At 41.4% G+C, this 16,235-nt stretch overlaps 1 protein-coding gene across 1 annotated transcript; it reads right to left on the reverse strand.

Annotated features, from left to right (window-relative positions):
- Positions 1 to 863: 863 nt before the first annotated feature.
- Positions 864 to 5,477, reverse strand: LOC133629644 (prolactin-like). Its single transcript, XM_062020424.1, has 5 exons — positions 5,447 to 5,477; positions 5,142 to 5,293; positions 4,929 to 5,036; positions 2,666 to 2,845; positions 864 to 1,058 (listed from the first exon to the last, which is right to left on the reverse strand). Exons 1-5 carry the CDS (start codon positions 5,475 to 5,477, stop codon positions 864 to 866), a joined length of 666 nt encoding a protein of 221 aa, XP_061876408.1.
- Between the last annotated feature and the right edge of the window lie 10,758 nt (positions 5,478 to 16,235).

Consider the following 16,235-nt stretch of genomic DNA (forward strand, 5'->3'; position numbering starts at 1 on the left):
ATAGTAAAAAATAGTCAAGATAAATCTATGTTGATTACAAATGCCTGTTCAAATGGCTCATTTAGGATTTGAATGCAAAGATGTTTTGTTCTATAAACAACCAGCTTTCAGATTTTTATTTGCTATGGAGTTTACCATCATTGCTATAAACCCCAAGCCCTGTATCTGCGCTTGTTATGGGAGAGAGACTTACTGCTACACCAGCCATGCTCAGCCCTTGGACTGAAACTGTAATTCTAACTTTCCCTCCACCCAGAAACTTTCTCTGTAGGAATTTCCACTGAGATCAGTGAAGCCATTACAGGTATAAAAGGACACTCAAAAGGCATAAAAGTGCTTGGAACTAGATCTTATAGGGCATATGAGAAGGCCCATAGAAATTAATAACAAGTATGATGTGAACATAAAAGTCTGCCATGGGCCCTACAGTTCCAGGAACAGATGGACAGCAATGCCGCTCTTCAGTGTTAAGTGGCAAACATTTATTTTTACGTAAAAATATACTTTATTGATAGTATATAGATGTATTTGTACCAAGGTTTAAGAAACCATATTTCACTTTCAACTATATATGTACCTAAACTGTGTGAATCAGCCATAATACAGTCTGTCACATTGTAACATGTAAGGACATTTATCTGTCTACAGCTAGAGTGCTCTTTTTTATCTGGTGCATTAACCCACATACACACATGATGCTTTATTTAATATTTCATCTGCACAGGTCAACTGTGTCAAGTCACTGCCAAAGAATTTCTAAACCACTCTCCTATTAAAATTACTGTCAATGTGATAATTTATGAAGTCTAATTTTTCATCTTTATAAGTGATATGCCGAAGACTACTTGTCAAGAGATTACAACTCAACAACTATTTTCTGGCAAAGTTCTACATTTAAGAATTTTTAAGTAGCTTTGTACTTTATTGGAGTCTCTCCTGAAACAGTGAATAAAGTCCGAGTCACTCATCATGTTTGCTTCATTACTAATCGATAAACCAGTGGCCTCAGATGATGCTATTCCATTTAATGAATTGCTGATGATCCCCATTGACTGCATCTGTACGGAAAACAGGAAAACAAGTACAACTTGTAACTGCACACACAACAATTGTTTAAAATGCCAGAGCAGAAATCAACCGAGGCATCACTAGGTTGTGCTGTTCAATATCAGACCTTTCACACACTTGAAGATATATGGAAAGCTCCTTACATAGAAAAACACTGCCTTTTTATCCTAATGCTGTCTATTCAGCTTTTAGAATAACCTGTAATGGTCTGAAATACTAGTAATGAACGAATACTGGGATATAACTCCATCTGAGTTTAAATAGAGGGACCCTTGTTTGGTCACCGTTGTTCTCTTGAATTAAAATAGCAAATAAGTCCTGAGATATTTTTTAGCCATTTGTTTTAATCAGTTTTGTGAAGAGAAGCTCCTAACATGAGCATTTACCAGCACTGTTTAACTTGCTGAACTCTGCAGACTGTTATCACCTCTCAGTGTAGGAGTGTCACAACAGAACCAAGCTTAGAGTTAGTGTCTTACGGAAAAACACAGCTGCAAAATATTGGATGCATTCACACTGTTTGCTTCATTCTTTAAATTCTATTTCTAGCTTGTCATATGTCCTTAGTACATAGAGACCAAAACTTCAAAGCTTTCCTTCTTAGTAATTCATAGAATCATAGAATGGTAGGGTTGGAAGGGACCTTTAGAGATCATCTAGTCCAAGACAAATAAAATCAAGTAAATATACCAGAAGTGTGTAGTCACTTTAGAGTCAGATGGCTTGCTACAGTTACAGAATGAAGCAAACAAAGGTCAAACTTTGAGTTTGAAGATGAGTCTATTTTGACCCAGAACCATGGCTGCACTTGTAAGATGGATTCTGAGTCACTCTAGTTCAGGCTGCATTTTAGAGCAGACTACAATTCTTCTTAACCTAGCAATGAGCTGCTTATAATTTTATCACTTGTATTCCCTACTTGTGTTCATAAAGCTGAAAGGTGATCTGCTAGTGTAAGATCTTACTTTATTATTCACTTTTTAGTCAAGCAGACATCTTGGCAGTGTAACCGTTTCAGAGAATGGACACACAGCCCGTATTTGTTTGGGTCCAAGACTATAAAGAAGTTTAGATATGAATGCACAAGAAATACACAGGTCATGAGTTTTAGCTACTAGTAAGAAGACAGAAATGGAAATAAAAAACTATAACCAATAATTTATATATGATGTGCCAGAACTTAGAATGGAGTTTTGAAATGGTTTTGTGACTGACATCTTACTTAAGCAATGCCACTGTTGTCTTGAAGAACTTATCCCAGCACAAAATTGTTGCCTCAGGAAGCAGTTCTTTGCAGCAGACAGCAGTGATATTTTAATTACTTAGCGTGCAAATCCAACTAAAACTGAAAACAATAATTAAGTATTTGTCATGGTCTATATCACTCTACACACACAGACACATATAATGCCAATCCATAAACTGAGTCACATCCTTTGATTGAAAAATTCCTTTATGTGTAATAAAGGCCATCACTGCTGGATCAGAGCCTCTGTTGGCATTAAGACTAGAGCCTAGCTGGAAGCAGACATTGTCCCTTTCGAAGTCACTCATAGCAGATGACTGGTATAAGTAAAAGCTACATCAAAAATCTTGCCTTTTCTGTTACTTTCTCAACTCCAGTCTTCAGCTCATGTACCATATTGCTGATTTGCTTAGCTTTGCTAAGACTGTCATCAGGTAGCTCTTGATGGTGCTCAATATGCTGGTTAAAGTTGGAAAGTGGTTCTTTCCAGGCTTGCAAAAGTTTCAGTATCAAGTGAGTTAGTTCTTCTCTCTTATAAATTAAAACAATAAAGAATGTCTCTGTTAGTTTGCAGTAGGTCATATCATAGAACCATTGAATGGTTTGGGTTGGAAGGGACCTTAAAGATCAATGCCCTGGCCATGGACATGGACACTTTCCATGAGATCATGTTGACCAAAGCCACATCTAACCTGGCCTTGAACACTTCCAGGGATAGGGCATCCATAACCTCTCTGGGCAACCTGTTCAAGTGTCTCACCACCCTCATAGTGAAGAACTTCTTCCTAATATCTAATCTAAATCTACTCTCTTTCAGTTTAAAGCCCATTGTACAGTCACTACATGCCCTTGTAAAAAGTCCCCTTCCAGCTTTCTTGTAGGCCCCTCTAGGTACTGGAAGGCTGCTGTAAAGTCTCTCTGGAGCCTTCTCTTCCCCAGGCAGAAAAACCCCAACTTTCTCAGGCCAACTCTGCAACTCTCTCTCCTGTCTTCATAGGAAAGGTGCTCTACTCTCTGATCATCTTCATGGCCCTCCTCTGGACTTGCTCCAATAGGTTCATGTGCTTCTTATGTTGAGGGCTCCAGAGATGAACACAATACTGCAGGTGGGTCTCACCAGAGGAGAGTAGAGGAGTATCACCTCTCTCAACCTGCTGGTCACTTTTCTTTTGATGTAGCTCAGCACACAGCTGGTTTTCTGGGCTGCAACTGCACATTGCTGGGTCATGAGCTTCTCATTAACCAACAACCCCAAGTCCTCCTTAGGTCTGCTCTCAATATGAACACTGTTAGAGAGCCCCACTGTGAAATCTCACAGAGATAAAGATTTACATCTGCAATTCAGTAGTTTTCAAAGATTCAGAACTTAAGGACCACTCTCTGGTTCTTTGCTTATATAAAATCAACACCTAAAAGTTGAGTTTGTCTTGTTTTCAGCTTTCTCAGACTCCTAAACTCTGTTATACCTAAAACTGTGAACACACCATTAGCAAAACGGTGGCATTCCTGTCAAGTTTCTTTGCTACTGAAAGTTTTCAGAAATGCCTACATGTCTCAACAGCTCAAGAAGCCTCACTTAGACATCTCTTTTTGCTCGTGTGGAAGTGCAGATATTTCCTCACACCTGCTGTGATTGTAGCTGTGTTGGTTAGAGGTTTGCTGCAGATACACTTCCTAGAAGGTGCCTGTGGACAGGATGGTTGCTTCTCTATCAGAAACTCAGTGGCTCTAATACCTCTCTTGCAATATAAATTCAGAAATAAGCTTTCTAAAGCTGTCAGGGCCCCCTTTCTCACTGCCCTTACAGGGGAACTTCTAAAGGTCATGGGGGCAGCTCCTCATGTTACCTTTCATGCTACCATTTGTCTCCACCTGTCTCCTCCCAGAGGCAAAAGTTTCTCCCGTTGCTGTATCCTCAACTTTACAACCTGATTTTTCTCTGTCTAAAGAAACTCTTCCTGCTCTTCTCTAAACTAATAACGATTTTATTCTCTTTGCCATTACATCTGTCCAAAACAATCTGCTGTTCTTTTCCCCTTACCTAACTACCAATTCAGAGGTAATGACTGCTTTTCTTTGTCCTGATTGCTTTTTGTACTTTGCAGTGACACTGATTAATTTAACCTATCTGTCACATGCACAGTTTTCTAAGTTTCTGTTCCACAGGGACTGCCACAACAAAATCAAAGTGATGTCTATCTGTCAGTCATTTGGACAGAGTACTGCTGCATTACCCTTATTTTAGCTAATAATATGATCTGAGCATATGTAACCATATACAGCTTTTAAAATATAACAAAGTAATGATTCATATGCAATACTTCTGTGATGTGCACCTGTTTGAGGTCAAAGCTTCTTTGATACAAACTGTCGATGAAGCACCGAAGGCATAAAACCCTCTCTGCCTCTCTCCAGCCCCACCGAGGTGGGGGTGGACATAGGTGAGACATTTAGGGGCTCTGATGGGACGTGAAACGGTGTTTCCCCCTTTCATCGGAAGGGAGAAAGGAGGCAGTGTGACCCGCGGAGCACCCTCCCAGCCCTCCGACACCGCAGGGTCCGCGGTGCCCCCCACCCGCCCCATCTCCGGCCGCCGCCGCCGTCCTCGCTTTACCGGGATTTTTTGGGCGTATTCTTTGCCGTTGGGCGTCAGCATCCCCGACGTGTGGCACTTCCGAGACGGCTTCCCCAGCTCGTTGTCACGGGGAGGAAAGTGTTTTTCCTATGGAGGAAGAAAACCTAAAGAAGTGCCGAGAGCACACACGCCACCCCACCCCCGCGCCGCCGGCAGCTGCTCTCAAGGCGGCGGGGCCGGCCCTGCACTCACCAGCTCGGCGTAGAGCGCCGTGGAGAGGCTGTGGATCCTGCCCGAGTGCCGGATCACCCGGTCGAAGAGGTCAGCCACGGTCAGGAGGCGGCAGCCGGCGTCCCGCGGGGCGCAGAGCAGCAGCCACAGCAGCGGCAGCGCCGCGGCGGCACCTGTGGAGGCCCGGCGGCGTCGGGGCGTGGGCCGTTGGGGTCCCACCCCGACCGACCCCCCCCCTCGCTGTCCGAACGAACGGTCCCCTCCGCTCCCTTTCGCTACCCGACCGGCCCCCTCTGCCGCGCTCCGCCCTGCTCCTCGCCGCTCACCTGCTCGCCCCGCCGTCCGGCCGCTGGCCATGGCGCAGCGGAGCTGGCTGCCCGGCACACAGCAGAGCGACTCGGATCGGCCGCCGTTGATCCTCACGTCCCCTATATATGCCGCGTGGGGATGTGCGTGGCGTGGGGGGGATCTCCTGGTCATCACGGGTCCATCCCTGACGTGCACAGCCCCCAGACACCGTGAGCAAGCTGCCTGGAGCCAGGCTACCGTGTGTGAGAACTGAGACCAAGCAAATAAACTGCTGTCAGGGATAACAAGGACAGCAATGGATCACATCAGGGCTTGGAGGGAAGCCTGTCCCGATGACATTCATCTCTTAATCTTCATCTCTTCTAATCATATAGTTAAGACCAGATCTCCTTTACAGGCTGTCACAGGTAAGACTACAGAAGGTGTGAGGGCTGGTGACTGCATGCTTGGTCATGCAAGTAGGCCTGAGATGGATGGTGATGTGCCATATGGCTAAAAGGTTAGGGAAGTAACTCAGCATTTACATCAAGGTGCTCAGAGAGGTGAATATCCTGTGGATTTGGTTGCTGTCTTCAATTTCTAGGCATGAGATCCCAAGCAACCCTGCAAAACATACAAGGAAAGTTGAGGTGTTTTTCATGAGGCTCACAACTGCTGACACACCACACTAAGAGCTGTCTCAAGGTCAGGAGTCTGAACACAGGATCTTACCGCTGTGTTTTCTAGATTTTGGCACTCTACCCTTTTGAAAGGTGAACAGCATCTGGTAGATCTGGAATCAGGCACCATCTCTGTCTGTGGGTGTTCAAGCTGAAGTTGGCCCGGGGACTGCCATAACTGATGGCTCTTATGATATAGGGAATGAGTCAGCTCAGACCTTCTTGTCGAAGCTTTGCATTGCCAAGGGAGCACTCTACTTAGAAATGAGATTACATCTGACATGAAATTGTCATCTTCCCTCTGTGACTGCCCCAGCCACTATGCTAGTCATGTATCTGTTTTCTAGCTGACAAATCCCAGTGTCCTTTATGGGACATAGGAGGATCACACCTCCATCAGAATGATGAAGAATTGCACCTCCATCCCAGACTTTTAAGGACAGCTGAGCGGCTAGCATCCCATCTGGAGCTGGAAGACATGAGTTTGACTAGCTGTTGGACAAGGAGGAAATGAGCTTGGTCACCTGTACTCTCTAGATGCTAAAAAAATGCTAGAAAACAAGTAGAAGCAGCTACTTCTGTAGCCAAATCTTACAAGTAATTGTCATCTGGCACCGCATTCTGCATGAAGTCAAGTGGCATTTCTAAAGGATTCACATTTTGAAAATAAGAGCTTCTCCAAGGAGTTAGGTGTCAGTTTCTAGGCTCTGAGTAGGTGTCTGCATGACTGTCCACTGAGTTCCAAAGCCTGTCAAAGCTGACATGTTTTGGGACATGCACAGTTTTGAAAGACTGAGAGGTGAAGACCTTCAGTGATGAAAATTCCAGCAAAAGTCATTGCTAAGTTGCCATCTACCATCATTTGCTTGTGCTCTCTCTGCCTAAGTTCCATTTTCCTCGCTTGAATCTGTTCAAGGATTTGTCTCTTTGTTAACAAGAGAGATTTTTAAGTAGGAAAAAAAAGGTTTTGATTTGGTTTTGCCCAAAGGAAGGTTGAAAAGGCAGCACATGAGAAGGGATATTCAGATGTCTTTCTCATGCAATCTACATTGCCTTCATTCCCTTACAGGGAGCTTGGCTTGCCATGATGTGTACTAAACTAGCTAGATTTTATTTAGTTAAGCATCTACAATCTACAAAAATAATGCACTTTTTTTTTTTTTTTAATTGTCAATGTTCGACCAATATAACCAAATACTAGAAATCCCACATATTCCTCAGCCTCTAGCAGCAACACAGCTTAGTCAGCTCTTCAAACCAATACATCTCTGAACGCAATGGACAAAACTCACTTCTTTAAAATTCCCCAAAGTGACTTCTAAAGGTCAATAGCACAATGGGCTCATAAGATACTTTTCATCCCTCATTTTTTTTAAAAATTTCTAAAATTAGTTTTAAAAGCAGTTCATTAAGATGTGCTTAATGTTCTATGCTATTCAGCAGAGGTTGTTCTCATTTTCTTACCTCTGCTTTATCTCTAATGAATAAAGCAATGCAGTTAATTTCAATGGTTATTGCTGATGAGCCAGTTTTTAATGGAGATCATACAGTAAACTTTGGCAATAGCACTCAGCTCTTTGTTAGATGATAAAATACTTCTGGCTTGTGATCCATCTGAAGGCTTGAAATATTATTTCCAATAACTATCAGAAAATGAACAATCATCCATGTGACAGGATCTGAAAAACATTGGTAGTGTGCATATGGGAAATACATAGATCAATGACATATTTTTATTGGCCAATAGCCATTTTCTTTTGCTTTTCAAACAAAAGAAAATCTTTTTCTCCAAGACAAGAAAATGTTTTTCTTGTCTTGGAGAAATGTTTTCCTTGTCTTGGAGGAATCTTGACACATGCAAATCTTATCCTAGAGAATGGTCCTTAAAATGTTAAGACAATTTTTGAGTTTTGAAGGAGCTCTAAACTTGTGCTATAGAAAAATGTAAGTGATTGCACAGCAAAAAATGCAGCATAGCTTAGAGGAAAGACTGCACAGTAAATTATGAGGGTTTTTTAAAGGTTCCATTTTTATAAAATGAGTGGTGTTTTCTTAATGAAAGATATATCAGTGTTTAAGAATTGTTTTTCCTTACTCCTCACTGGTATTTTAAGTTGGTAAATGACACCAAACTGGAAGTCATTTGCATAATGATCTCGAACATTTGAGAAACAGCCTGAAGAAGGTAGGGTGCAGTAAAGAAAAATGCAAAGGACGGGAGCCTAGACAGGAGCTTAGACTGACCAAATATGTAGCAAAGGAGGAGTCAAATGAAAGGATACCGTAGCTTGTATTTCATACAAGCCAAACCTAAGCCTGTAATATCTTACTACTGCTTTGCATTGTTCGGTTATTCATTTGTTTTGACATCTGGGGTGTGTCCTTTGAAATGTTGTCTGTGAGACATGCAGAAGAGTTCTTCTACCATACCTTGCATTTGTAAGGCTGCCACTGGAATACTGTGTTCAGTGTAGGACAGCTCATTCCCAGAGAGACATGAACCAGAGATGGAAAGAGTCCAGAGGAGAAAAGCAAGGATGATCATAGGTTAAAAACACCCATGGCCTACAAGGAAAGACTGAAGGGTGTTTACTCTCTAGCAAGGCAATACGAAGCAAGGATACAGTTTTCAGGTGCATAGAAGATAGCAGCAAAGAGGAAGGAAATAAATTGTTCACCATATACATTATGGATACTAGCTATAACAGGACTAAACTGCAATAAGGGACATTTAAATTAGACAGTAGAAAGAACTTCTTAATGGTTAGGAGGGTTAAGGACTGGAACAGATTTCTCAGGGACATGGTAAAATCTCCATAATTGTTTAATCTTTCTTATAAACTTTCAAATAGTTTTCAGACAGTCAATAGTGGAGTTCATCCTCTTGTGGGCCAAATCGAGTTCATTATGTATTCAAAATCACTCCTAAATTTACATCATGAAGTGTTAAAGGCTGAAATGAAAAGGTTTGTTTCAACAAAATACTGTCCACTGTTCATTTATCCTTTTTCTGTAATATAGGAATGGGCACATTTTACGGCTCAAGAAGGGACAAGTCACACATGTTTGCTCTGAAAGTTGATAATATAAACTCTCAAAGAAATTAATATGGAAATGATGTAAGCTGGATCTTAAAAGTGAAGTAGAAGGAGAGATGACACCCATTTGCAGGAGTCAACTGTTTTCTAAAGGCTGGATCTCAGGTTTATGGTACTTCTTAATCCTGTAAACAAAAATACATCTGCTTTTTCCACTTCATGTAGAATTGTTTGGCTTTTCTCACTTCTACCTTCTCTGCTCTCCTCTCATCAGAAGACCTGTGTCCAATTCAGTATCTCCCACCCTGCATTTATATACTAATCACTAAACTTACTGGACTTACCTGGATTTGCATTGCTTTTGGTTGTTGCAATCTTGAAAAATTCCAAGACATAAAGAATATAAGGTAATTAGGAAGAAATAATATTTTTCATTGAATCAATTGATATATATTGACTGACGCAGCTGGTGATGGAAACAAGCTTTTGGGCAAACATGAGCTTTTTCAGAGTGAATCTGAAAAATTATCTGTTTGCCAAGCCATCCATTTTAAAGAAATGAATTGTTAGCAATCCTCTTCTTGCTCTTGGTTGTGTATTTCTGTCCTTTATATCTTTCTTTTTCCTCTCTCTTCTCACTCTACAGCATAAACATTCTTTAGTCCCCTCACCTTAAAACAACAGTCCTTGATTCCATTTGTCTCTCCCCTCTCTCCACCTCTTAATGACTATTTACTCACTGGAAGGTTGTTTACATTCATCAGACAGATTTATCTTCTTTTTATGCTCTTTTCAGTAATTTTCTCTGGTTTGATTGTCACTGAATCTACTGTTGTTTATAATTACTTTTTTATAATCAAATTTCTCCATTGGCTTCCCACTTTCCTTGTCTTCTCTTGGTCTTCTACAACTATACTCTTTTCTATTTTTTCATCTGCTTCTTTACTTTCTTACATGGAGAGCCCTCCCCATCTTTTCATTTGTATGTGAAGGCTTTACAGGAGTCTGTTTCACATATTGCAACCTCTCTAGCAAAAACAAAGATTCAGCTACTGCTTCTTGCAGCCACTTGGGGCCTGCCTTCCTGCTCCATATTGGTCTCCTTATGTCCAAACAGTAATCTCAGTTGCCTCTTCAACATGTTTTTGGGTGCCTGGCTTTCAGCGCAAACATAAAAGAGCTGAAGGAAACCACAGCTTCTCTCCTTTTTTATCTATAGAAAGCTTTCTATTTTAATTCTCTCTGCAGCTTGGAGATCTTGAACTGGACATGTGCCTGTGTTTGGTATGTACACTGGCGAGTGCTTGCCTTGGATCCATGGCATTCCAGAAAAGGAGTTTGGTTGAAGATGAGCCTCAGCTGCTGGAACTACTTTGTGCATTTGTCATGTTAATCTGGGGAAGATGGTTCTTCAACAGACTACAGTGTAGCACCCAAAGCTCTCCTTCGAAAGTCCTAGCCTATTCTCTAATAGGTTCTCTTGCTTATGCCCTTACTCTGACTCAAGCACTAACTTTCATAAGAGATCTGATTCTCTTCTTAGCACTCTAAAAAAACAGGTGTTAAAATAAGAATTTTCCTGAGGAGGGACAGGTCCTTATGGGACAAATTTTAAAACAAAGGATCTTGTCATCCTTCACTTGGAAAATACTAAGGAGAAATGTGTGTTCAGAGCATGCAATGTGATTCTCTTCCAGTCATTTAGGGTAGAATTTCTCTCCTCCAATTTTAAGCATCTGGAGTTTAAAAACGAGGACCTTCTGAGGTTTGTCTGGAGATAGGTGCCCATTACTAATCTCTGTTGATGCCTGGTTTTGACTGTTGGTTGTCATGGGAGCTTAGGGTGAAGCTGCGCCCTAAGTAAAAAGGTGCTCCTCTATCCTTTCTGCTCTTTACAGTGTCCACATAGGATAGTTGGTATAGTACCTGTGGTGTGCTACAATACTAAATATTTCAAGCTTAGCTATGTTTCTACTTGTATGAAAAGTATCACTTCTGTGTCAGCAGGATCAGAAGCAGTCTAATAAAGGGATGCGTTAAATTTTAAAGGAGATGGGTTTGTATAGCATTCCATCTCATTAGTTTATGCATCCCACATTTAGTTTATGCATCCCATCTTCCTTTATTTTTAACTAAAGAAAGCAAGTATTTTATTTTACATAAACCAAATGCATTTATTTTATTTAAAACCCGATGCATTCTTGCATCTAAAATGATGAGAAATTGTTTGGAGATAAATTTCAGACAAAGTCATTACCCCAGTTCTGAGAATTTCAAGGAAATAAAGCTGTCTCCATCACATACTGAAGGCAATCTCAAGGTGATGCTCTGGTGCCCGCTGAAACCTCTGGTTGGCTTTGGTTGACTTTACAAAACAGTGGGTTAGACTATCATGCTGGTAGAGCTCCACTAACTTTAATGAATTTAGTTTTGGTTCATACTGGTGTTACAGAGACAGGGTTCAGGTCCTCAGTTTGTGTTATTGATAAGCATGCACAGTTGAAAATGAATGCTGATCCTTGGGGTTAGTACTGCAATACCCATCTAGAAAGAATTAATGGTATATTCTCTGTTTTGGAAGTCAAATTATTTAGAGCATTTAGTGAAGCAGGGAAGAAGACACTAGCAGTACCTTACGCACATCTTGTGTTTTTTCAGGACTGTCCATGGATTTGAAGTGATGCATCATTTAAAATTGTGACTTCCCATCTACTACCATATTGAAATCACCATTGTAGAAGAGGAGCATGTCAGAGGTATCAAAAGTTCAAGTTTTCTATGAGTATAGTATGGACACAAGTTAACTGCCGTTCATTTACCATATGGCTGGTGTCAGATGTTGTCAAGCTGTGTCATCCTCACTTGCATAATAATATTTTACAGCATATAGTAGCTGGCAAGATCTCAAGCTTTGCTTTTTTACAGCAGGACTCTTGAGCAAAATGTCATAAATGTATAAGTCCTTCATTTTGTCAACTACTTTGTCATTTCTGCTCCACGCTTTTCATATTCTCAAATATTATAAAGAAATTTGTTATTATATAATATTCCTTACTGCAGTTGACAATATTAAGTATGCTATGGAATCTTCCTTTGCACTCTTCGTGCATATAATAGCCTTTAATGACATGACTGAATGGTATGTTTTTCTCATGATTTCTACTTGGTGTAGTATACTGTATTCAGCTGAATAAGCAGCTCTCCAGTTTTGTTTTTCTCTTGTTTGCTGTGTGCTCCCATGCCTTATTTACTACATAGCATTCAAACCCATTCTGAATACATAATCATTTTCCTGCTGGATTCTCTCTGTTGCTCTTAAATATCTGTCCATTCACATGCATTAATTTATTATCCCATCATATTCCTGAGGTGAGGGGATGCTTTCACACCCATGTTACAGATAAGTGAAGAGGCACAGTGAATTTACAGATAAGCAAAGAAGATGCGGTGGGTTGACTCAGGCTGAATGCCAGTTGCCCACCAAACCCCCTCTATCATCCTACTTCCCCAGCTGGACAGGAGAGAGAAAATACAAGAGGCTTGTGAGTCGAGATAAGGACAAGGAGATCGCTCAGCAATTACCGTCATGGGCAAAACAGACTCAACTTGGGAAAATTAGTTTATTTTATTACCAATCAAATCAGAGATGGGTAATGAGAAATAAAAAGTAAATCTTAAAACATTTTCCCATCACCCCTCCTTTCTTCCCCAGCTTAATTTTACTCCTGATTTTCTCTTCCTTCTTCCCACCCAGCAGCACAGTGGGATGGGGAATGAGAATTGCAGTCAGTTTGTCACACATTGTCTCTGCTGCTCCTTTCTTCTCAGGGGGAGGACTCCTCACACCCCTTCCCTGCTCTAGTGTGGGGTCCTTCCCATGGCAGACAGTTTTCCACAAACTTCTCTGATGTGAGTCCTTCCCACAGTCTGCACTCGTTCACAAACTGCCCCAACGTGGGTTTTATCCATGGCAGAAACAGTCCTTCAGGAACAGGCTGCTTCAGTGTGAGTCTCCCACAGGATCACAAGTCCTGACAACAAATCTGCTCCAGTGTGGGCTTCTCTCTCTAGGAGTGTCGGAGATGAACCATTTTACATGGTTAAGATTTCACAGAAATTCAAGATTTATTACTGGCTTGAAGTGCATCAAAAGGTTCATTTTAACAGCACTTAATGATTAGTTAATGTAAAGATTGGGTAGGTGATTGGGTAGGGTATGTAATAATCAAACTAGTTTAGAGTAAATAGAGTGCATGGGCATTCCTCAGCGGATGATAATTGACTCTACCTGGCCTTTCGTCAGAGCTGAGAGATATCCCAGCTGAGAGGACATCGCAGCCTGCTGTGATTCAAATGAACTCAAAGGGTCTTGCTTAGGGTTGCTATTTATAGGGTCCAAGATCATTGACTTGAATAATGAAATATGTTGGTACTTGCCACTAGTTTTGCAGTCACAGAACTTGATAAATTTTGAAGTCCTAGTATCCTCTCTTTGGGCCAGGTACTGATGTACTAGACTGTCAGGAGGTGATTAATTGTTATTGCTGTTTCCAAGTGATAGGGGAAGCAGGAGCCAGGTACATCAATGGACAGCCTTAACACTGATCCACTTTCACAATTTATGCCTGACTTATCTCAGTTTGGTATGTGGCCTAGGGAGGATTGTACCAAGCACAAAACCATCCAGGAGAGAAAGGGAGGGAGTTGCGCCACCACAACAGGCTCACAGATCCTGCCAGGAACCTGCTCCAGCGCATGCTTTCCACATGGTCACAGCCTCCTTCAGGCATCCACCCACTCCAGTGTGGGGTCCTCCCTGGGCTGCAGGTGGATCTCTGCTTTCCTGTGGCCTCCATGGCTGCCAGGACAGGGCCTCACCGTGGACTGCACCACAGGCTGCAGGGGAACCTCTGCTCTGGTGCCTGCAGCACTTCCTGCCTCTCCTTCTTCAGTGACCTGGGTATCGGTTGTTTCTCTTTCTTGCTCTTCTCTCCAGATGAAATTGTTATTGCACAATATTTTTTCCCCATCTTAAATATGTTATCCCAGAGGCACTACCACCGTCACTGATGGGCTCAGCCTTGGGGCCACCTGGAATTGGCTCTGTCAGACATAGGGGAAGCTTCTAGCAGCTTCTCGCAGAAGCCACCCATGTAGCTCCCTCCACTACCAAAATTTTGCCAGACACATAAAATACAGAGGCACAGTGAAATGATATACTCATTTGGATACTCAATTTAAAATGCAAAGAATATGAATAGTACTTGAGGAATAGTCTCAGATTATGAAAAATTTAATATATAAGTACTACCTTTACTGAATTCAGATCCAAAACCATTTTACTTAGGTCCTAGCTCTGCTGTTCTCAAGCAGTGGTAAGTTGTTATTTAATTGTGTGAAAAGGGTAAAGATATTTGCTGACACTAAAGTGATGCTGAATGAGACCTGGGAAACATTTTCTTCCATCTCAAGTTGTAAAAGGGCTGTGATGTAGTTAGGTACAACTGATGTCCGTTTCAGTCTTGTCTCTTTGGTAATGAGATACTGACACATGGTAAGTATTCCCTTCACCAAGTATGTCTAGTATCTGTCTATTTTCCCCAGTTCTCCCCTGCCTTCTTGTTTTGACATAGCTGTTCAACCTGTTGCATTCTTTCTTCCTACCTGCCTTAGCAGTCTTTCTCCTCAAAATTAGCTTCTAGTTATCCTGTCTGCCCCATTACCTGTCTTCATGAATCATAGAATCATAGGATGGTAGGGGTTGGAAGGGACCTTTAGAGATCATCTAGTCCAACTTCTCTGCCAAAGCAGGTCCACTTAGATCAGGTCACACAGGAAGGCATTCAGGTGGGTTTTGAAAACCTTCAGAGAAGGAGACCCCACACTCTCCCTGGGCAGCCTGTGCCAATGAAATATTTTTTCCTTATGTTTAAATGGAACTTTTTGTGTTCCAACTTTTTTCCATTAGCCCTTGTCCAGTCACCCTTCTCCAAGGTATGACAGAAAGAAGCGATGTCCCAACCTACTGACATCCACCGTTTAGATATTTGTAAATATTAATAAGATTCTTCCACAGTCTCCTCTTATACAGACTAAACAGCATTCCCTTCCTTACAGCAGACTTTTTGCACCCTTCTATTTGCTTTTTCACTAGCCAGACCCAAAGCTTAGTAGGATGTATCTGAAGCTTGGTAGGACAAATTCAGATCCTGCTTTTCTCCATCTGTGCTTCCTAAACTGCTCTACTTGTGACTGGTCCGTATTATCTCTGTGTTTGAACTGGACAAATTCTGGTGCCAGGGTTTCAGAGCACAACATGGAAACAGAGGCAATGCAGGTGCATACTCTGAATTCAAGTGTTACGGCCAACACCTTTAATTCTGTAGTAGCTTAAAGTTGCATCATCTCTATAGTCAGACTGCTTAGAAAGTTTGCAATTAATACCAAGATGATGATAGTGCACGTATACAGTGTTTTCCTTTTCCGAGGGGTTATGATTTGACCATATGAAGGTGGATTTATGCAAGAATAAAAAATATCTATCCCAGATATGTAAACAATTCTTGATACATGTGTCCAATCTCTACTTTGAAAGTGGAAGTTGGAAAGAGAGTAGTGGAATTTTATAAAACAAACGTTGCCCAATCTTTTTTGGGATGTAAAGAAAAAACTTTGCCTCCCTCCCTTTATTTGGAAACACCTCCAGGCATTGATAGTGAAGCCTTTCAGGAAATTAGTAAACCTTCACTAGATCCTGAATTTTTTTGTCATTTCAATCTAAAAAAAGCAAGGCTTAAGATATTGTAAGAAATCTTGAACCATGAAAGTACTCAACCTCCTTTGTGACAGGCATTGTTATCAACCTGGATCACAATAAAAACTAACAGAAAAAGATGAGAAGTAATCTGTAGTATGAAGTTCCCTAATCATCTTTGAAGATGCTCTTTGGTCATGACACCCTCCTGCTTTTTCTTTGTTCAGGAGAGGATGGCTGAGGATTTTTTGAGCTGCTTCCATGAGCAATATTTTCTTAGGCAGTAAGTGGTGCCAGTAAGTAGACCAGTGAACATGGATGGAGTGGAAACAAGATGAGGAAACTATTTCCTCTC

This window comes from Colius striatus, chromosome 1 (assembly GCF_028858725.1).
Source record: "Colius striatus isolate bColStr4 chromosome 1, bColStr4.1.hap1, whole genome shotgun sequence".
In the NCBI taxonomy this organism is placed as follows: Eukaryota; Metazoa; Chordata; class Aves; order Coliiformes; family Coliidae; genus Colius; species Colius striatus.

Coding starts and splice junctions, on each gene's coding strand:
- LOC133629644 (XM_062020424.1), bottom strand. CDS start 5,477: ATGGCCAGCGGCCGGACGGCGGGGCGAGCAG. Junction 2,846..4,928: donor AATACGCCCAAAAAATCCCG/GTAAAGCGAGGA, acceptor TTAATTTATAAG/AGAGAAGAACTAACTCACTT. Junction 1,059..2,665: donor TTGAGAAAGTAACAGAAAAG/GCAAGATTTTTG, acceptor TTTTCCGTACAG/ATGCAGTCAATGGGGATCAT.